The following is a 13230-nucleotide window of genomic DNA, read 5'->3' on the forward strand; positions in this document are numbered from 1 at the left end:
TTTCAAATACAAATATATAAGACTTCAGTGAGAATTACCATGCTGTCCCATCTGCAGGAGCTGTTCCTTTGGGAAGGGTGTTTCTGCCCCCAGGCTCTTGCTAGTCACTGTTTTTGGCTATGTTGCTAGTTGAGTCCCAGCAGGCTGGGTACACAGACAATATTTCTTTCACCCTGTGATTGTGCTGTATATTTGAAGTGGGTTTCTGTTCTGGAGACTGGAGAGAATCCAACAGGACTGTGAGGATGATGAAGGGACTGGAGAGGGTCTGTGAGGAGAGGCTGAGGGAGCTGGGGCTGCTCTGCCTGCAGCAGAGGAGGCTCGGGATCTCCTGAGTGACTCTAAATATCTGAAGATAAGGGGACAGAGGATGGAACCAGGCTCTTTAGTGGTGCCCAGTGCCAGGACAAGAGGTGATGGGCACCAACTGAAACAGGAGGTTCCCTCTGAACGTCAGAAAGTGTTGCTTTACTATGTGGGTTGCTCCTGGGGGTTGTGGAGGCTCCCATCTTGGACTTCTTCCAAGGCCACCTGGATGATGTCCTGGTCAAGTGGCTCTGGGTGTCCATGCTTGAGCAGGGCCTTGGACCTGATGGCCTCCAGAGGTGTGGGAAGAAGAATAGCTTGCTGGCTTCTTTATACTTCTGTAAAATACACAGAAGTTACTTAGCAGTTACCCGTGTGTTTTTAATGCAATAACTCAGGTGACCAGAGTCCAGAGCCTGTTCGCAGACTGTCTCTTCAGGATGTTGTAGAAGAAATTAAATAAAGTTTTATATTTTATCACCTTATGAGATGAGCACAGATCTATAACATCCGATTGAAGCTTCCATGATAAAATGCAGTTGTTGGATAGAGCGCAGGAGGAAGCATGTTAGGATGTTCCTGTGAAGCACTGCTGGGTAAGGGTTTCCTTACAGAGCTGGGCATGGTACAGCTCGGGGTATATCAGTGTAGCCACTTACTTTGCATCCTGTTTTCATGCTTGTAAGCTGCATTTTCTAAAAATCTTGAGCAGTTGTTCTCAAGGTGGTTGTGACTGTTCCTGGGAGGGCTGAGACAACTTGAAACAGAATTATTTTATGCTTTTAGACTTTGCCCATGCTTAATATTCAAGCTTTGAAGCCTATGACCAGAACACGATAGCTGTCAGTTCTCCGTTTGCTCCTGCTGCTTTCTGTGGTGCCTGGGCTGGATGCTGAGATACCTGGAAGACACCTGGATGCTGAGACACCTGGAAGCTGTGTGTGTTCAGCACACAGCCTCTTGGCTTTCCACCTGTCAGCAGGCGGGGGTGATCATTCTCCTCAACCATAGAGTGCCTGTGTGTGCTCTGCTCCAATTCCTTCAGTTGTTTTAAGCCTTCTGAATTATTCAGTAATGGTTTTCATTAACTCGCTGCATTACTGTATTAAACCACATTCATTATGTGACACGTAAGAAAATGGTAATATATAATATTAAAACAGAAATATGAAGTTCTGTCATCTATTTAACTATCTGGCTGGAACGAGCGAGTGTTTCTAAGAGCTGAAAGATTTCTCGTATTCTTGTGCTGGGTGCTGTGGGGTTTTCTTTGTCTCTTTTTTGCTACTTTAAGTGGCTGTGCCTCTAATAACCCTCGTGCTAGTGCTCTCTGGCTGCATGTTTTATTTATTTACTGGTCAGTGAATGGGCTCTTGGCTGCTCCAGTTCTAAGCTACTTTCAGTAGCTTGTGGCTATGAACTCTGAAAGACAGAGGGGGATGCTTCATCTCTGTTTCTGTGGTTTGAAGTGGGGTTTCTGTGTTTACTCTTTGAAGACAGCCTGGAGAGATCAAGCAGAGCTGAATCTTAATAAATTCCTAAAGCTAGTAGCTGTAGTCTGAGTTGCAGTGAGGATGACAGAAGGTGCTGGAGCCCCAGATTTGGTTGGCAAGGTGGGACTGCGTCTCAGGAGCACTGCTGTAGGAGATGGTTGGTACAGGACGGAGCCAAAGACTTAAATAACGCTTTGCAGCTGCTGGCAGCAGTAGCCAGGCTGATGTTTCACTGCAGAACAAGCAGCATGCCAGTGGCTGCTTGATGCTTCTGTGACTTCTTGTGTGCCACAGAACAAGCAGTGAGATGCTGCGCTTCAGTCCTTCAGTGTAATTGAAATAAATGTGGAAAATGGTCCCTGCTCTGGCTCCTCTGCACTGACGGCCCTTTCTCTGTGTCCTGCTCTGCAGCTCTATTCAGTGCTGCTGATTGAGTTCTCCCAAAGCGGGGAAGTGCAAACTGACTTGAATGACTGCCTGCAGTTATAAATGGCTGTTCCTCGCTGCTGCTAGCAGTCAGCCAGAAAGCTGCAGGGGGAACATCCTAACCTTGTTGGGAATGTTTTCTGAAGGTCCTGCAGTACCTCCTGCCCCTGGCTGCTACATATGGGGACTGTGACCTCAAAGTTGAAATGCTGCTCTGGCTGAGACAGTCAAATGAAATAAGAGCTTGATGTCTTCTGCTAATGTGAAACTGCAGATAAAGCATCCTGCTTTGTCCATGAGATCATTTAGGTGTCTTCAGGTTCTATAATAGAAGCTCACACGTGGAACATAGAAGGAGTCAACTTGCAGTTCGCAAAATTCAGGCTTTCAGGGTAGTTTTAAATTACAAACGAGTATCGTGTAATTATAATGGTGCATGGGATTATTTGTGGACAATTCCAACTGCTCTGAATCTTGATCCAGTCCATATGCCCTCTGCTGTGGGTCAGGGATGCTGTGGCACTGTTCTCAGTAAGTTCACCGAGCTACCTTGCAAAATCTACCCTCCCATGCGGGTGCTTGCAGTGGGTTAGTTGTGTGGGTTATTTTGGTTGTCCTGTGTTTGTGTAATGTAAGGCCTGATTTGCATAGGAGGTGGCTAAAAACGTTCCCAGAGGGAATTCTGTTGTTGCTGGGTGAGTGCATGAACAGAACGAATACGTGAATGGATTTCCACTCTTCTCATGTTGTTACAAATACAGTTCAAGATCCGTCCTCATGCTGATATTGCTAGCCAAATATAAGCAGAAGTGAAATTCAAATTTTTGCTGTTCTTCAGTCTTTTGCACCCCAATGTAAAGTGTGAGCTCATTGCAGTTTTTAGCACTGGATAAGGGGAAAAGTTGTGGGGAAAAAAAGTGCTGAATTGTCCTCCCCTGTCCCATTCCTCCATATCCCCCCTTATTGCTCATTCTTAAGTGAAAGTCTTAAGTAAAAGACTTCTCTGAAGCACAAATGAAGACTCTTACTTCTGAATCACACAGTGGAAATAGTTTTTTGTTTTGTTTATAGGTGCTTCAGTAGCTGTGCTTGTTCAGATGCATCTCAGAATATACAGAGAAGATGCCATGAACTTCAAAATATCTACTGTCTTGGTTGACACTAGTGGACTGTGCAGTTTGGTCCCTCTGTGCCTGCATGTTCCTTTTGATTGCTGGTGCAGACTCAAACACCTGTCCTGAAGGCTTTGGGTTGGGAGAGATTGCCTTGGTAGTGACTTCTTGAGAGGTGAAGTAAGATAGCTTACATCAAGGGCTGCACTGCTGCTGCCAGACCTTGCTTGAGCCACAGGTAGTTTGGATATCTTGGTGTTAGTGCCTGGATCTTTATTTTGCCTTTTGGATTGCTGTGTCTTTACCAAATTTGATACTGTCTTCTGTGAAACATCTCGATTAATATGCTAGGGAGGCATTGCATGCAGCTGTTCTTTTTCGGCTCTCCTTTAGCCAGGTGTCAGAGATGCACTGTTGCTTTTGGAAGAAGCAACACGTTTTGCTTTAAAGCACTTTTATATATGCAGCACAGGAGTCACTGAGCATGGTCCTGCTGCTCTCCACTGCTAATGGAAAAGAAGAATAAGCTGAAAGTCCTGCACTGGGCATTGCTGATAGCAATCACAGTATTCCAGCAAGCAAATTCCTCTTGCTATAGAGGTCTCTGCAACTTCTGAGCAGCTTTAACCATCTACTTTAAAAACCTGCTTTTGGATCTTTGAAATTCAGCAGAGGAGAAGCCTGAGGCTAAAAAAATGCCTTGTTCTTCTTTGAAATTCTGTTCAAGAAATGGTTGTTTTCTGTTTGGTGTTTGTATTCTTCAGCAAAACTTTAACTGCATGCTAAAGTAGTTGAATACAAATACTGAAAAGCTGGACATAAGTTGATGGCAAAACAATAATAGGAACAGGCACAATGCAGTGAGTATGTGGGTGCTATAGGAAAGGGCAGAGGGAAGAAATTGTGGCTTGATCCATGACATTACAATTAAGTGCACTAAAATGAGAAATTGTATAACTTTAATGTTATATTAAAGAGTTGAAGCTTTGGGTTAGGTTTGCAGGGAGTTTGGTCTTCCCTTGTGTTTGTGTGGATTTTTTTCTACTTAAAAATTCAACTTCTTTTGGTGCATGGTGTGTGTGTATTTGTGCTGCGAGCTGAACGGAAAATCTCCCTAAAAGCTGGAAGAAAAACTGTGTTGGAGACCAGGAGAAGAATTATTTTTATCCTGGGGCTAAGAGCGTTTTTTTTTTCCTTCTGAAAGCTTCATGGAGGTGGTGGTGTGAAAACAAACACAGAATGATAAATGTTCTTCGCTTCAAAAACGCTTTAGTGTAATCCCTCTTAAGAAGGTTTTGAGTACTTCTGTAGGTGTGTACCAGGATAACTACAGCTTGTTCTTACAGCTGGTGTGAGCGCAAACCTTTTTGGATGTGTTTAGTGAGATACCAAATTATAAGAGCTTGATCTAATGTGTGGATTTACATCCAGCGTACCCGACCTTGATGGTGTATATTAGTGATCTTCTGGTTTTGTATGTTCTGTAGGTACCTCTGCTGCTGAGACTCAGCTTTGCTTGTTGCAGTGCTGTTTCCTGGTGATCAGTTTTGTAACCCGACCAGTCCTTGTTTGCATGGCTGCCTCTGAAGTAGGTTAAGTGGTGGATTAAAGAAACGTGGCACTTTACAGGAGGAGTTGAATGAAATTGATTGTTACTCTGAAAGACTTCTCAGAAGCTATAATCAAAGGCAGGGAATGGGAGAGGTTGAAAGGGGAGATGATTTTTCTTCTGTCCTTGTACTGTAGAAATAAAAGTCCATGACTTTTGAGGTAGTTTTGCAGAGATACGCATCTTCTATACAAATACTTTGCTTTCCATTATTACTAATTGAGAGGTAACTTAGTAGCTGGGTGTTCAGCAAGGACAGATAGGTGATAATCTTTTTGTTTTTAAGGTGTTTTTGGTGATAATAGAAATGCTCGAGAATGACAGAGCACATAGTGAATGGCTTTTTGCTTTATCCTCAGAAGTTGATGAATTTGGTTGGAAATTATATAACTGCTGATTGTAACCCTGATAATGCACATTTCTATCTGCATTAAGTCCTGGATCTGAGTTACTGGTGAAAGATTTGGGCTCCAGATGAGAACAAGTGGGGTAGGTGGGCAGACAATACCTGCTTCCTCCAGCCCCACCTTGCATTCAGTGCTGGGACTTCGTTTTCTACTTCCAAAGTAGTGTAATGTTGGGAAATGTGTGACTTCTTTCTGTAGCCTTCAGTATAGCGATGAATTTTCATGTTTAGAGTAAAAATTTGAAAATAGTAAGGTAAAGCATTTTTAATAGTTTGTGATACCTGTTGGCTTTGGGATCCTTTCTGGTTCTGTCCTATTGCAGAGGGGAGGAGTGGAAAAAAGGCTGCCAGATTTGGTAGTACGTGGTGTGGAATTGTCCTAAGCATTTTCTGGTTTTGTTTTCCTCACCTGAAGCCGGTGCCATCGTGACACCACTGCAATACCACCAAATGTGCATGGTAGCTGATATGTCAGGTAATGACATTTTCCTCTGGTGTGTTGGCATCATGATGACTTAATTTGGGGGACTTTCTATAAGGATTAGGTAGCTGGCCGTATGTGTTTTGCTGCTCTTTCTAGTCTTTCCATGCCCAGTGGACTGTGGCAGAAGGAAGACAACCACAAAGTGGTGACTGTTGCATCTACCAGGTGAAGTAGTACTGCTGCAAAGGTCCGTGCTGGCTTTACATTGCATTGAGCCTGCTGAAAAGACATTTTCTTGAGCATGCTGTGCCTGTTGGCAGTTGAACTTGGTTAGCTAAAACTGACGTTGTGCTCACAGGGAGTGCTACGTTAAATCTGATTTAGAGGGGAGTCTTTGTAGCTCTTAACTGAGTGGATTAGGTTAGGAAATCCCAGCTCCCACTTCCTTGTTTAGGCTAAATAAGGAACGAGTGACCTCAGGGCACTTCTTCCCCCACAAGATGAACAAATAGAAGCCAGGGAGACAACTTGCTCGCCTGCCTATGCTTGAGAAACCCCAGAGGTGTGTGGCTGCTGTTGTGAACCTCAGGAGGCTTGGAGGCAAGCCTCTTGCTTGCTTGCTGTCCTTCCCAGTATTTATGCATATTCCAGATCTAAACCTCTTAATTACCAAGGATGTGTGAATCTGTATACCAGCAGTTGTGATCTTTCGTGTTTTTTCCTTTTTTTTTCTTGTAAAAGACTCTTTTTGTGAATTTCCTGGTCTGAAGATTGCAAGCTGAAGTCAGTCTGGCTTGAAAATGAGCATGCGGTCTAACTCTTGTGATTTGAGATTACTTACAAGCTGTGTATTTAATTGCAATGCTCCACTAAATAAACTTTGGTGTCTAAACCTGCTGATCTTGACTTGCTGGTTGTGACTGTAATTTTGTGCTCTAATGCGGTAGGTAATTGGGTTTTATCAAATCGTGAAATGAGATCATATCAACTGCTAGACCTCAGGGCAGTGTTGTGACACTGACACATCAGTTACCCCGCTTATTACTTGCCATCCACTCTTCCACCCATCTCCTCCCGAGCACTAGAAGAAAAACACTTGAAAAGAAAGGAGGATGTTTATCTCGGGAATCACTTGAACGCAGCATCCACAAATGAGTACTCTTAGCTTTAGCCCTTTACATCTTACATGAATATGCAAGCTACACTGAAAGTCACCTTTAAGCTAGTTACTGTGTGGAGAGGTTTTTTTTATTTTTTTAAAGAAAACAAACAGTGGTCAGGTTTTAGGTGTTTCCACATGCGTTTCAACAAAATCTGCTTTGTTTCTGGAAGAATGACTGCGTGAAGCCGTGTGATGAGGTAGGTCCTGGCAGCAGCGTTTAGCAACAGCTTGCTGATGGTTTACACTCACTGACTGTTTATAAACCCCTTGTGTGGCAGTGTTTGTTGACAGCTGTCAGATAACGCCTGAACTTTCCAGTTTAGTAGTTGCTGATGACCAGTTAGACAGTGTTGTTATGGACCGTGACTGATTATAAAAGCAGCCTCAGCAAACTTGTTCTCTGTGTTTATTTTTTTCCCTGTAGATTAATTGTTAGCTGTAGTGTGATTATGGCAGGTGTCTACTCATTTTCAGTGAGATACCTGCTCACTGAATCTCGTTGTTGGTCTCTGTATGTGCCTTTTGATGAGTGCTTTGGTATCCTTAATCCTGATCTCTAAACAAGTCTTTTGTATGCTAAGGTGTTTGAGATCTTTTTTTTTTTTTTTTTTTTTTTTTTTTTACTTTTAACAGCTGGGAAGGAAAAACCAAAAACCAATGCGGAAGAGCTACAGATTAAAAAGGTGAAGAAGAAAAAGAAAAAGAAACATAAAGAGAATGAGAAGAGGAAGCGCCCAAAAATGTACAGCAAATCCATTCAGACCATCTGCTCAGGACTGGTTTCTGATGTTGAGGATCAGGAAGCCAAAGGCATCATAGATGATCATCTTAAGGATTTCAATGGGAAAAATATGGATCCCAAGAAGGACTGTGAGTCCATGATACCAGAGAACAGTGAGTTTCCATTTGTCTCGTTAAAGGAGCCACGGGTTCAAAATAAACTCAAAAGGTTGGACACATTGGAGTTCAAACAGCTGATTCATATTGAGCACCAGCCTAACGGAGGTGCATCAGTTATCCATGCCTACAGTAATGAACTCTCCCACTTATCTCCTGTGGAGATGGAGAGATTTGCAGAAGAGTTTGTGGGTCTGGTTTTTAGTGAAAATGAAAACTGTGCAGCTTACTATGTAATGGGTATTGTTCATGGGGCAGCTACTTATTTACCTGACTTTTTAGACTACTTTTCATTTAATTTTCCCAATTCGCCAGTGAAAATGGAGATTTTGGGAAAGAAAGATATAGAGACAACGACTATGTCAAATTTTCATGCTCAGGTAAGAGGTTATACATTTTACTTTCTAAAGTCATATTATGGTTTCAAACAACTGTGAATGGTTTTTTCTAGAATACAGTTACTATTAGCAGTGCTGTGTAGGTGAAGCAGAAGACTAGAAGCACCATGGTTTAACTAATAAATTGGTTCTGCCTTATTAAAGACAAGGAACATATTACCTGAGAAGAATTTGCTTTTTATGGGGGAGGGAAAATGTTTGCATGCATGTGTACGTAGTTCTCTTTGGATTTGTTTCTGGAGCTAAAACTTAACTGTGTTTGAGGGCTAAAATGATTTAGCTGTGGCTATCTGGGTGTCTAAACCGTAGCTTATCTGTATGAGGATCTTCATGAAACTGAAGTACTTTAATGCATTAGAGCAAAGGTATACATAAAAACCTGTGTAGGGCATAGTTAAGTAATGTAACTTGTAACCTGAGGCTTCTAAATTCATTCTTAAAGGAGAACTTTACAGTGGTTAACATAAATACTAATTTAATCCTTCTCTATTTGCATTTGCCCTTGGTTAGTTGTATTCTCTTCAGAGCAGTTATGTGGCAATATGGCAGGCATCTTTCTGAATCTATTTCTTATTTTATTTTCTATGGAGAAATGATTGTATAATTCTGTAATCGTAACTACTGGTTAAATGTCACCTCTGGTATTTATCAATGTGCTGTAAAAGATATAAATATTTACAACAGTAATGTATTTCAGGTTCTGTAAGTTTAGAGGAAAAATTCTAACTTTCCTAGACTGCAGCCTTGGTGAGGAGGATATTATGGAAAGCCTTTATAGATAATCTGATACCGTTATGAAGAACTCAATCCTGGTTTTCTGTCTATATCACTTTTAGATCACAATCACCTGTTTAACTTGAGTAGAAATAGATCTCTATTTGTGAGCATTTGGAATGGTTATAAACTATTTTAGCCTTCATTTTTTTAGACAATTACCAAGAGTTCAAGTTATACTGTCATCTTTTTGATGAAAAGTATGCTTTTGTTTTCTTTATGTAAATATTTGCATAGACAACTACTGCATTTATTGATAAACTTCATGGGTTACCTTGCCTTGCAAGCATATGCAAAACTGAATTGTTGCTGCAAGAGAACACTTGTGGCCCTGGTTTAAAGTCTGGTTTGAAGAAGTCTACTGCCATGGAATAAGAATGTTCTATAAAATAAGTCTACCAAAGTTTTTCAGCCTCCAAGCTGAGTTGTTAATTAATGGTGACAGTCACAGACTGTGTTCTGGGGAGCTGTCCAGAGCAGTTCCATCTTAGGTCATTGCTCATGAGGAAGCCGGATCTGTCCGTGTGTGTGTGTGTGTTCTCTAAGTCTAACCTGGTGTCTTGGACAGCATTAATGGGGGCAGGACTGTGCTGTTATCTGTCCTAAAGACATCTTTAAGAAAAGCCCAAACTTGATTTTGTGAATTATACTGAAAGGATGGGTTAACTTGACATGGTGTTCATAGTTAAATCAATCCTGTGGTCATTGGGTTTTGAGATTATAATTTCCTATCGTGTGAAGGAGGAGCAGAAAGAGAAAATGTAGCAGGTGAAAGAAGCAGAACTTTGTAATACAGCATTCAAATCAGCAACTTTGCATGTATGTTTACCAGAACAAAGCCTTCAGACACTTTCCCTTTTCTTTCTTTCCGTTTTTCAGCAAGCTTTTGTAGCATTTGATCACTTGTATGAATTTGGCTGTCAGAAAATGCTTGGCTCCTTACACATTTTTGCTAACATAAGGGGCATAGTGCGTACTTATATAGGCATACACCAGATGTTTTCACATCATCTTTTGCACAGCATTACTGTTTCCTGGAACATTTCAGTCACTATCTTGATTTACTAGCTCTTGCTTTTATTTTTCCTTATTTTTAATCTTATTCTGTCTGTGTGTGACCAGGTGGGCTGCTGCAGCTGAAAGGTTTGCTTAGTTTAGTGTTCTCCTTTTTGACTGGAGGTGGTATGAAAGATGTGCAGGAAGGATTGTAAGAATCTCGTGCTCTTAGTGATGCTGTGTCAGGGAGATCGCCCTCCACGGTTATAGCAGGACCTCTGAAATCTGAGGATTGAGAGTTTTGTGTGTATAACCTTCATTTGTATTTTTTCCTTGTGTGAATTTGATTCATTGGTATCAATTACCTGTTTTTTGGTTTTCTTCCTTAACTTTATTAAAAGTACTAAATGCTTATGTAATTCATTACTTAATTATGCAGATTGATGATACTTTCTGTTTTTACTGAGTTCTCTGTGGATCTTGAAGGGATTCTTACACATTGTAGCAGTGTTTCCGTGACACTTTAAATGTAGTTTACTGTTCTTGCATTGGAAAAGCTCCGTACTGCTGTGCTCCACGTTGTTCTAAGCTGCATGTCCAGTGCCTAGCAGTTGTATGCTCTCAGTTGAGAGGTGAGTTGATTGCTGATGCTGACACTTCAGTTTTTCTGGTTTGCCTTGATCTGTCACAGTCTTCTTTAGCCTTAAACTTGGCTGTTGCTTTGCCTAATTTTAGCTAAAACACTGAAACAAGGCTCACTTCAGTAGATGAGGTTCTTGATCGTTTTTGATATCTACTTGCAGCATATGTAACCAGTCTGACAAACCTAATGTATTTGAAAAGATCTAAAAATGTGTATTTTGAAAAAGTCAGTGGAAAGGAGTGAAGCAGAAGGTACCAGAGTATTGTATCAGAGGTCTGTGTTTTTTTTCTACTTGACTATTTCAGTACTTTTCAGTAAGCTTCCACCTCCTGCTTTGTGGCAGATGAGTCTCGGTGGTTGTTTCTCAGGCAGATTGCACAGTGAGTTCTGATAATGGGACTGGAATCGCTGGGGTCCTGCTAACTCTAGCTGAAATACTGGCCTCACAGGTACACGTTTGAAAATGAAGTCCTCTCAGCTTTTTTCTCTACTGCTTATAAATGTGTAACACATTCTCACTTGGTAGGAGATGAGAAATGGGGAAAAAGGTGTGAGAGAAGCTGGAATAGGTACAGGAGAGGGAAGCTTCAGCTGGAATTGAGTGTCTCATCAGCATTAGCTTTTAAATCTGGGGAGAGGGGAACTAGGGTGTTACCAATCACAGGCCTTGGGCTCCTGAATAAATTACAATTTTTTTAGGTTGATGTAACAGTTCTGTTGCTGTGAACAGTCTCTGAGAGAGTCAGGCTGTTTCTACAGCTAGGTAAAACACAATTATTATGGGTGTCCTTGTATCCTATAAGTCGCTCTTTGAGGCTGAGCTGTAGGAACATCCCTGGCTTCATTTATCTTCGTAGGTTGTAGAGCTGCATCAGTTACCGCATAGCTGTGAATCTTACTTGTCAAGTTCTTACAAGCATTTCAGAGAACAAATAATCAGCTTGTGCCACCTGCTTGCAGCTTACATCACTTCAGATAAGCTTTTTATGTGCTCTTGAGGCACATTTTGAAACTATTATTGTGTCTTCATGCTGGCTAAGTGTACATTTTCAGTGCCTTGCTAAAACCCCACAGCTCCACAAGATGTGACAGTAACAATGCTTAGCAGAGTGGGACAAGGCAGAAACACATTGAAAATCAGACAACTCGCTGGTACGTATGGACTAGAAGAAACTGAGCGATACAAAACAATTCCAGTGTTTCAAGCCAAGACTTGAGTATTTTAAACCTTATCTGATTAATGCTTGTCTGATGTGCTCGCTGGAGGTCTCTGGGCGATCTCATGTTTCCCAGGGGAATCTGTTGAACAGTCTTTTCTTGTTCTCTTATCTCAATCCTCCTGCTAGGCTTTTTATTCTGGTCAGCAGTGAACAAGGCAGACAGCATAAGCTTTTCTTCTAGTGTTCTCAGTGTCTGAAGCTTGCTCACCAGCTCCCTTATCTCCTGTCTAGGTCAAGTCATGTTAGCTATTTTAGCCTACCACGATGTGTCCTACACTTACCAGTCTTACTGCTCTCCCTTTACACTCTATTCATTCAGCCTTCATTTTGTAAAATAGGGTACTGAAAATGGCCAGTGGCTGTCTGGCACATCATGCGTCTGTCTGGCGAGTTATCTTTGTCAAGGAGCTTGAGAGGACTGCTTGAAGTGATTGCTCTTGGTTGTCTACTCTTGCCTTTTTCAAGGCAGTTTAAGATCTGTGGTAGCAGCAACTCCTGCTCAGTGTTTCACTCCTTTTCATAATTTTTTCAAATGTATAGATATATCTGATACAGCTCTCTGCTTTTATTCAGTGTCCCACTGATCACACAATGGGTTCAGTTAGGAAACCCCAGTTGCTCAGGAATCTTTTTTGTAAGTGATCATGGACTGGCCAGAAGGCAAGGATTTTGGAATATCACCAGAGGAGGAGGTGACCCATGCTGAAGAAGCCCCACTGCGCAAGCTACCAGACAATGAGAAGCCATGTGCCCTGCTCACCGCTGTTGTGTTGCAGGGAAGCATCAGAGGTAGAAGGCTGCTGTATGGAGACCTACAGGACATGTCACAGACTGCTGAAGAAGGTGAATGGAGCCAATTTACAGAAGGGAGAGCCAGCCAGCTGGCTTTGGGTACTGCTGAAGGACACGAGTGGGCAGTGCTCCATCTCTCCACTGACACGTGGGTGGTGGCAAATGCCCTGTGGGGGTGGTTGCGGCAATGGCAGCAGAAAAACTGGCAGTGCAGGGGCAAACCCATCTGGGCTGCTGCATTGTGGAAAGATATTGCTGCCCGGGTGGGGAACCTGGCTGTAAATGTACACCATGTAGATGCTCATGTGCCCAAGAGTTGGGCTGCCCGCAAAAAACAGCCAGCAGGTGGATCAGGCTGCTAAGATTGAAGTGGCTGAGGTGGATGTGGACTGGCAACATGCAGGTGAGTTGTTTACAGCTCAGTGGGCCTGTGACACCTCGGGCCATCAAGGCAAGGCAGAGATGGAACATACAGATGGGCTCGTGGTCAGGTGGACCTGACCATGGATGCCATTGCACAGGTGATCCATGATTGTGAAATGTGCTGCAGTGACGTGAGCTGAGCAGCTAAA

At 42.3% G+C, this 13230-nt stretch overlaps 1 protein-coding gene across 3 annotated transcripts in view; it reads left to right on the forward strand.

Moving 5' to 3' along the window:
- RSBN1L (round spermatid basic protein 1 like) overlaps window positions 1-13230 on the forward strand; it is a 49984-nt gene that overhangs the window by 16511 nt on the left and 20243 nt on the right. For 2 of the 3 annotated variants that reach the window (XM_084497114.1, XM_084497116.1), the window contains exon 3: window positions 7572-8215. In XM_084497114.1, the coding sequence (XP_084353240.1) occupies window positions 7572-8215 (644 nt within the window). The remainder of the gene's footprint in view (window positions 1-7571; window positions 8216-13230) is intronic. The other variant, XM_084497115.1, reaches the window with a different exon arrangement.

This window comes from Aythya ferina (genome assembly GCF_964211825.1).
Source record: "Aythya ferina genome assembly, chromosome: 1".
Classification (NCBI taxonomy): Eukaryota; Metazoa; Chordata; class Aves; order Anseriformes; family Anatidae; genus Aythya; species Aythya ferina.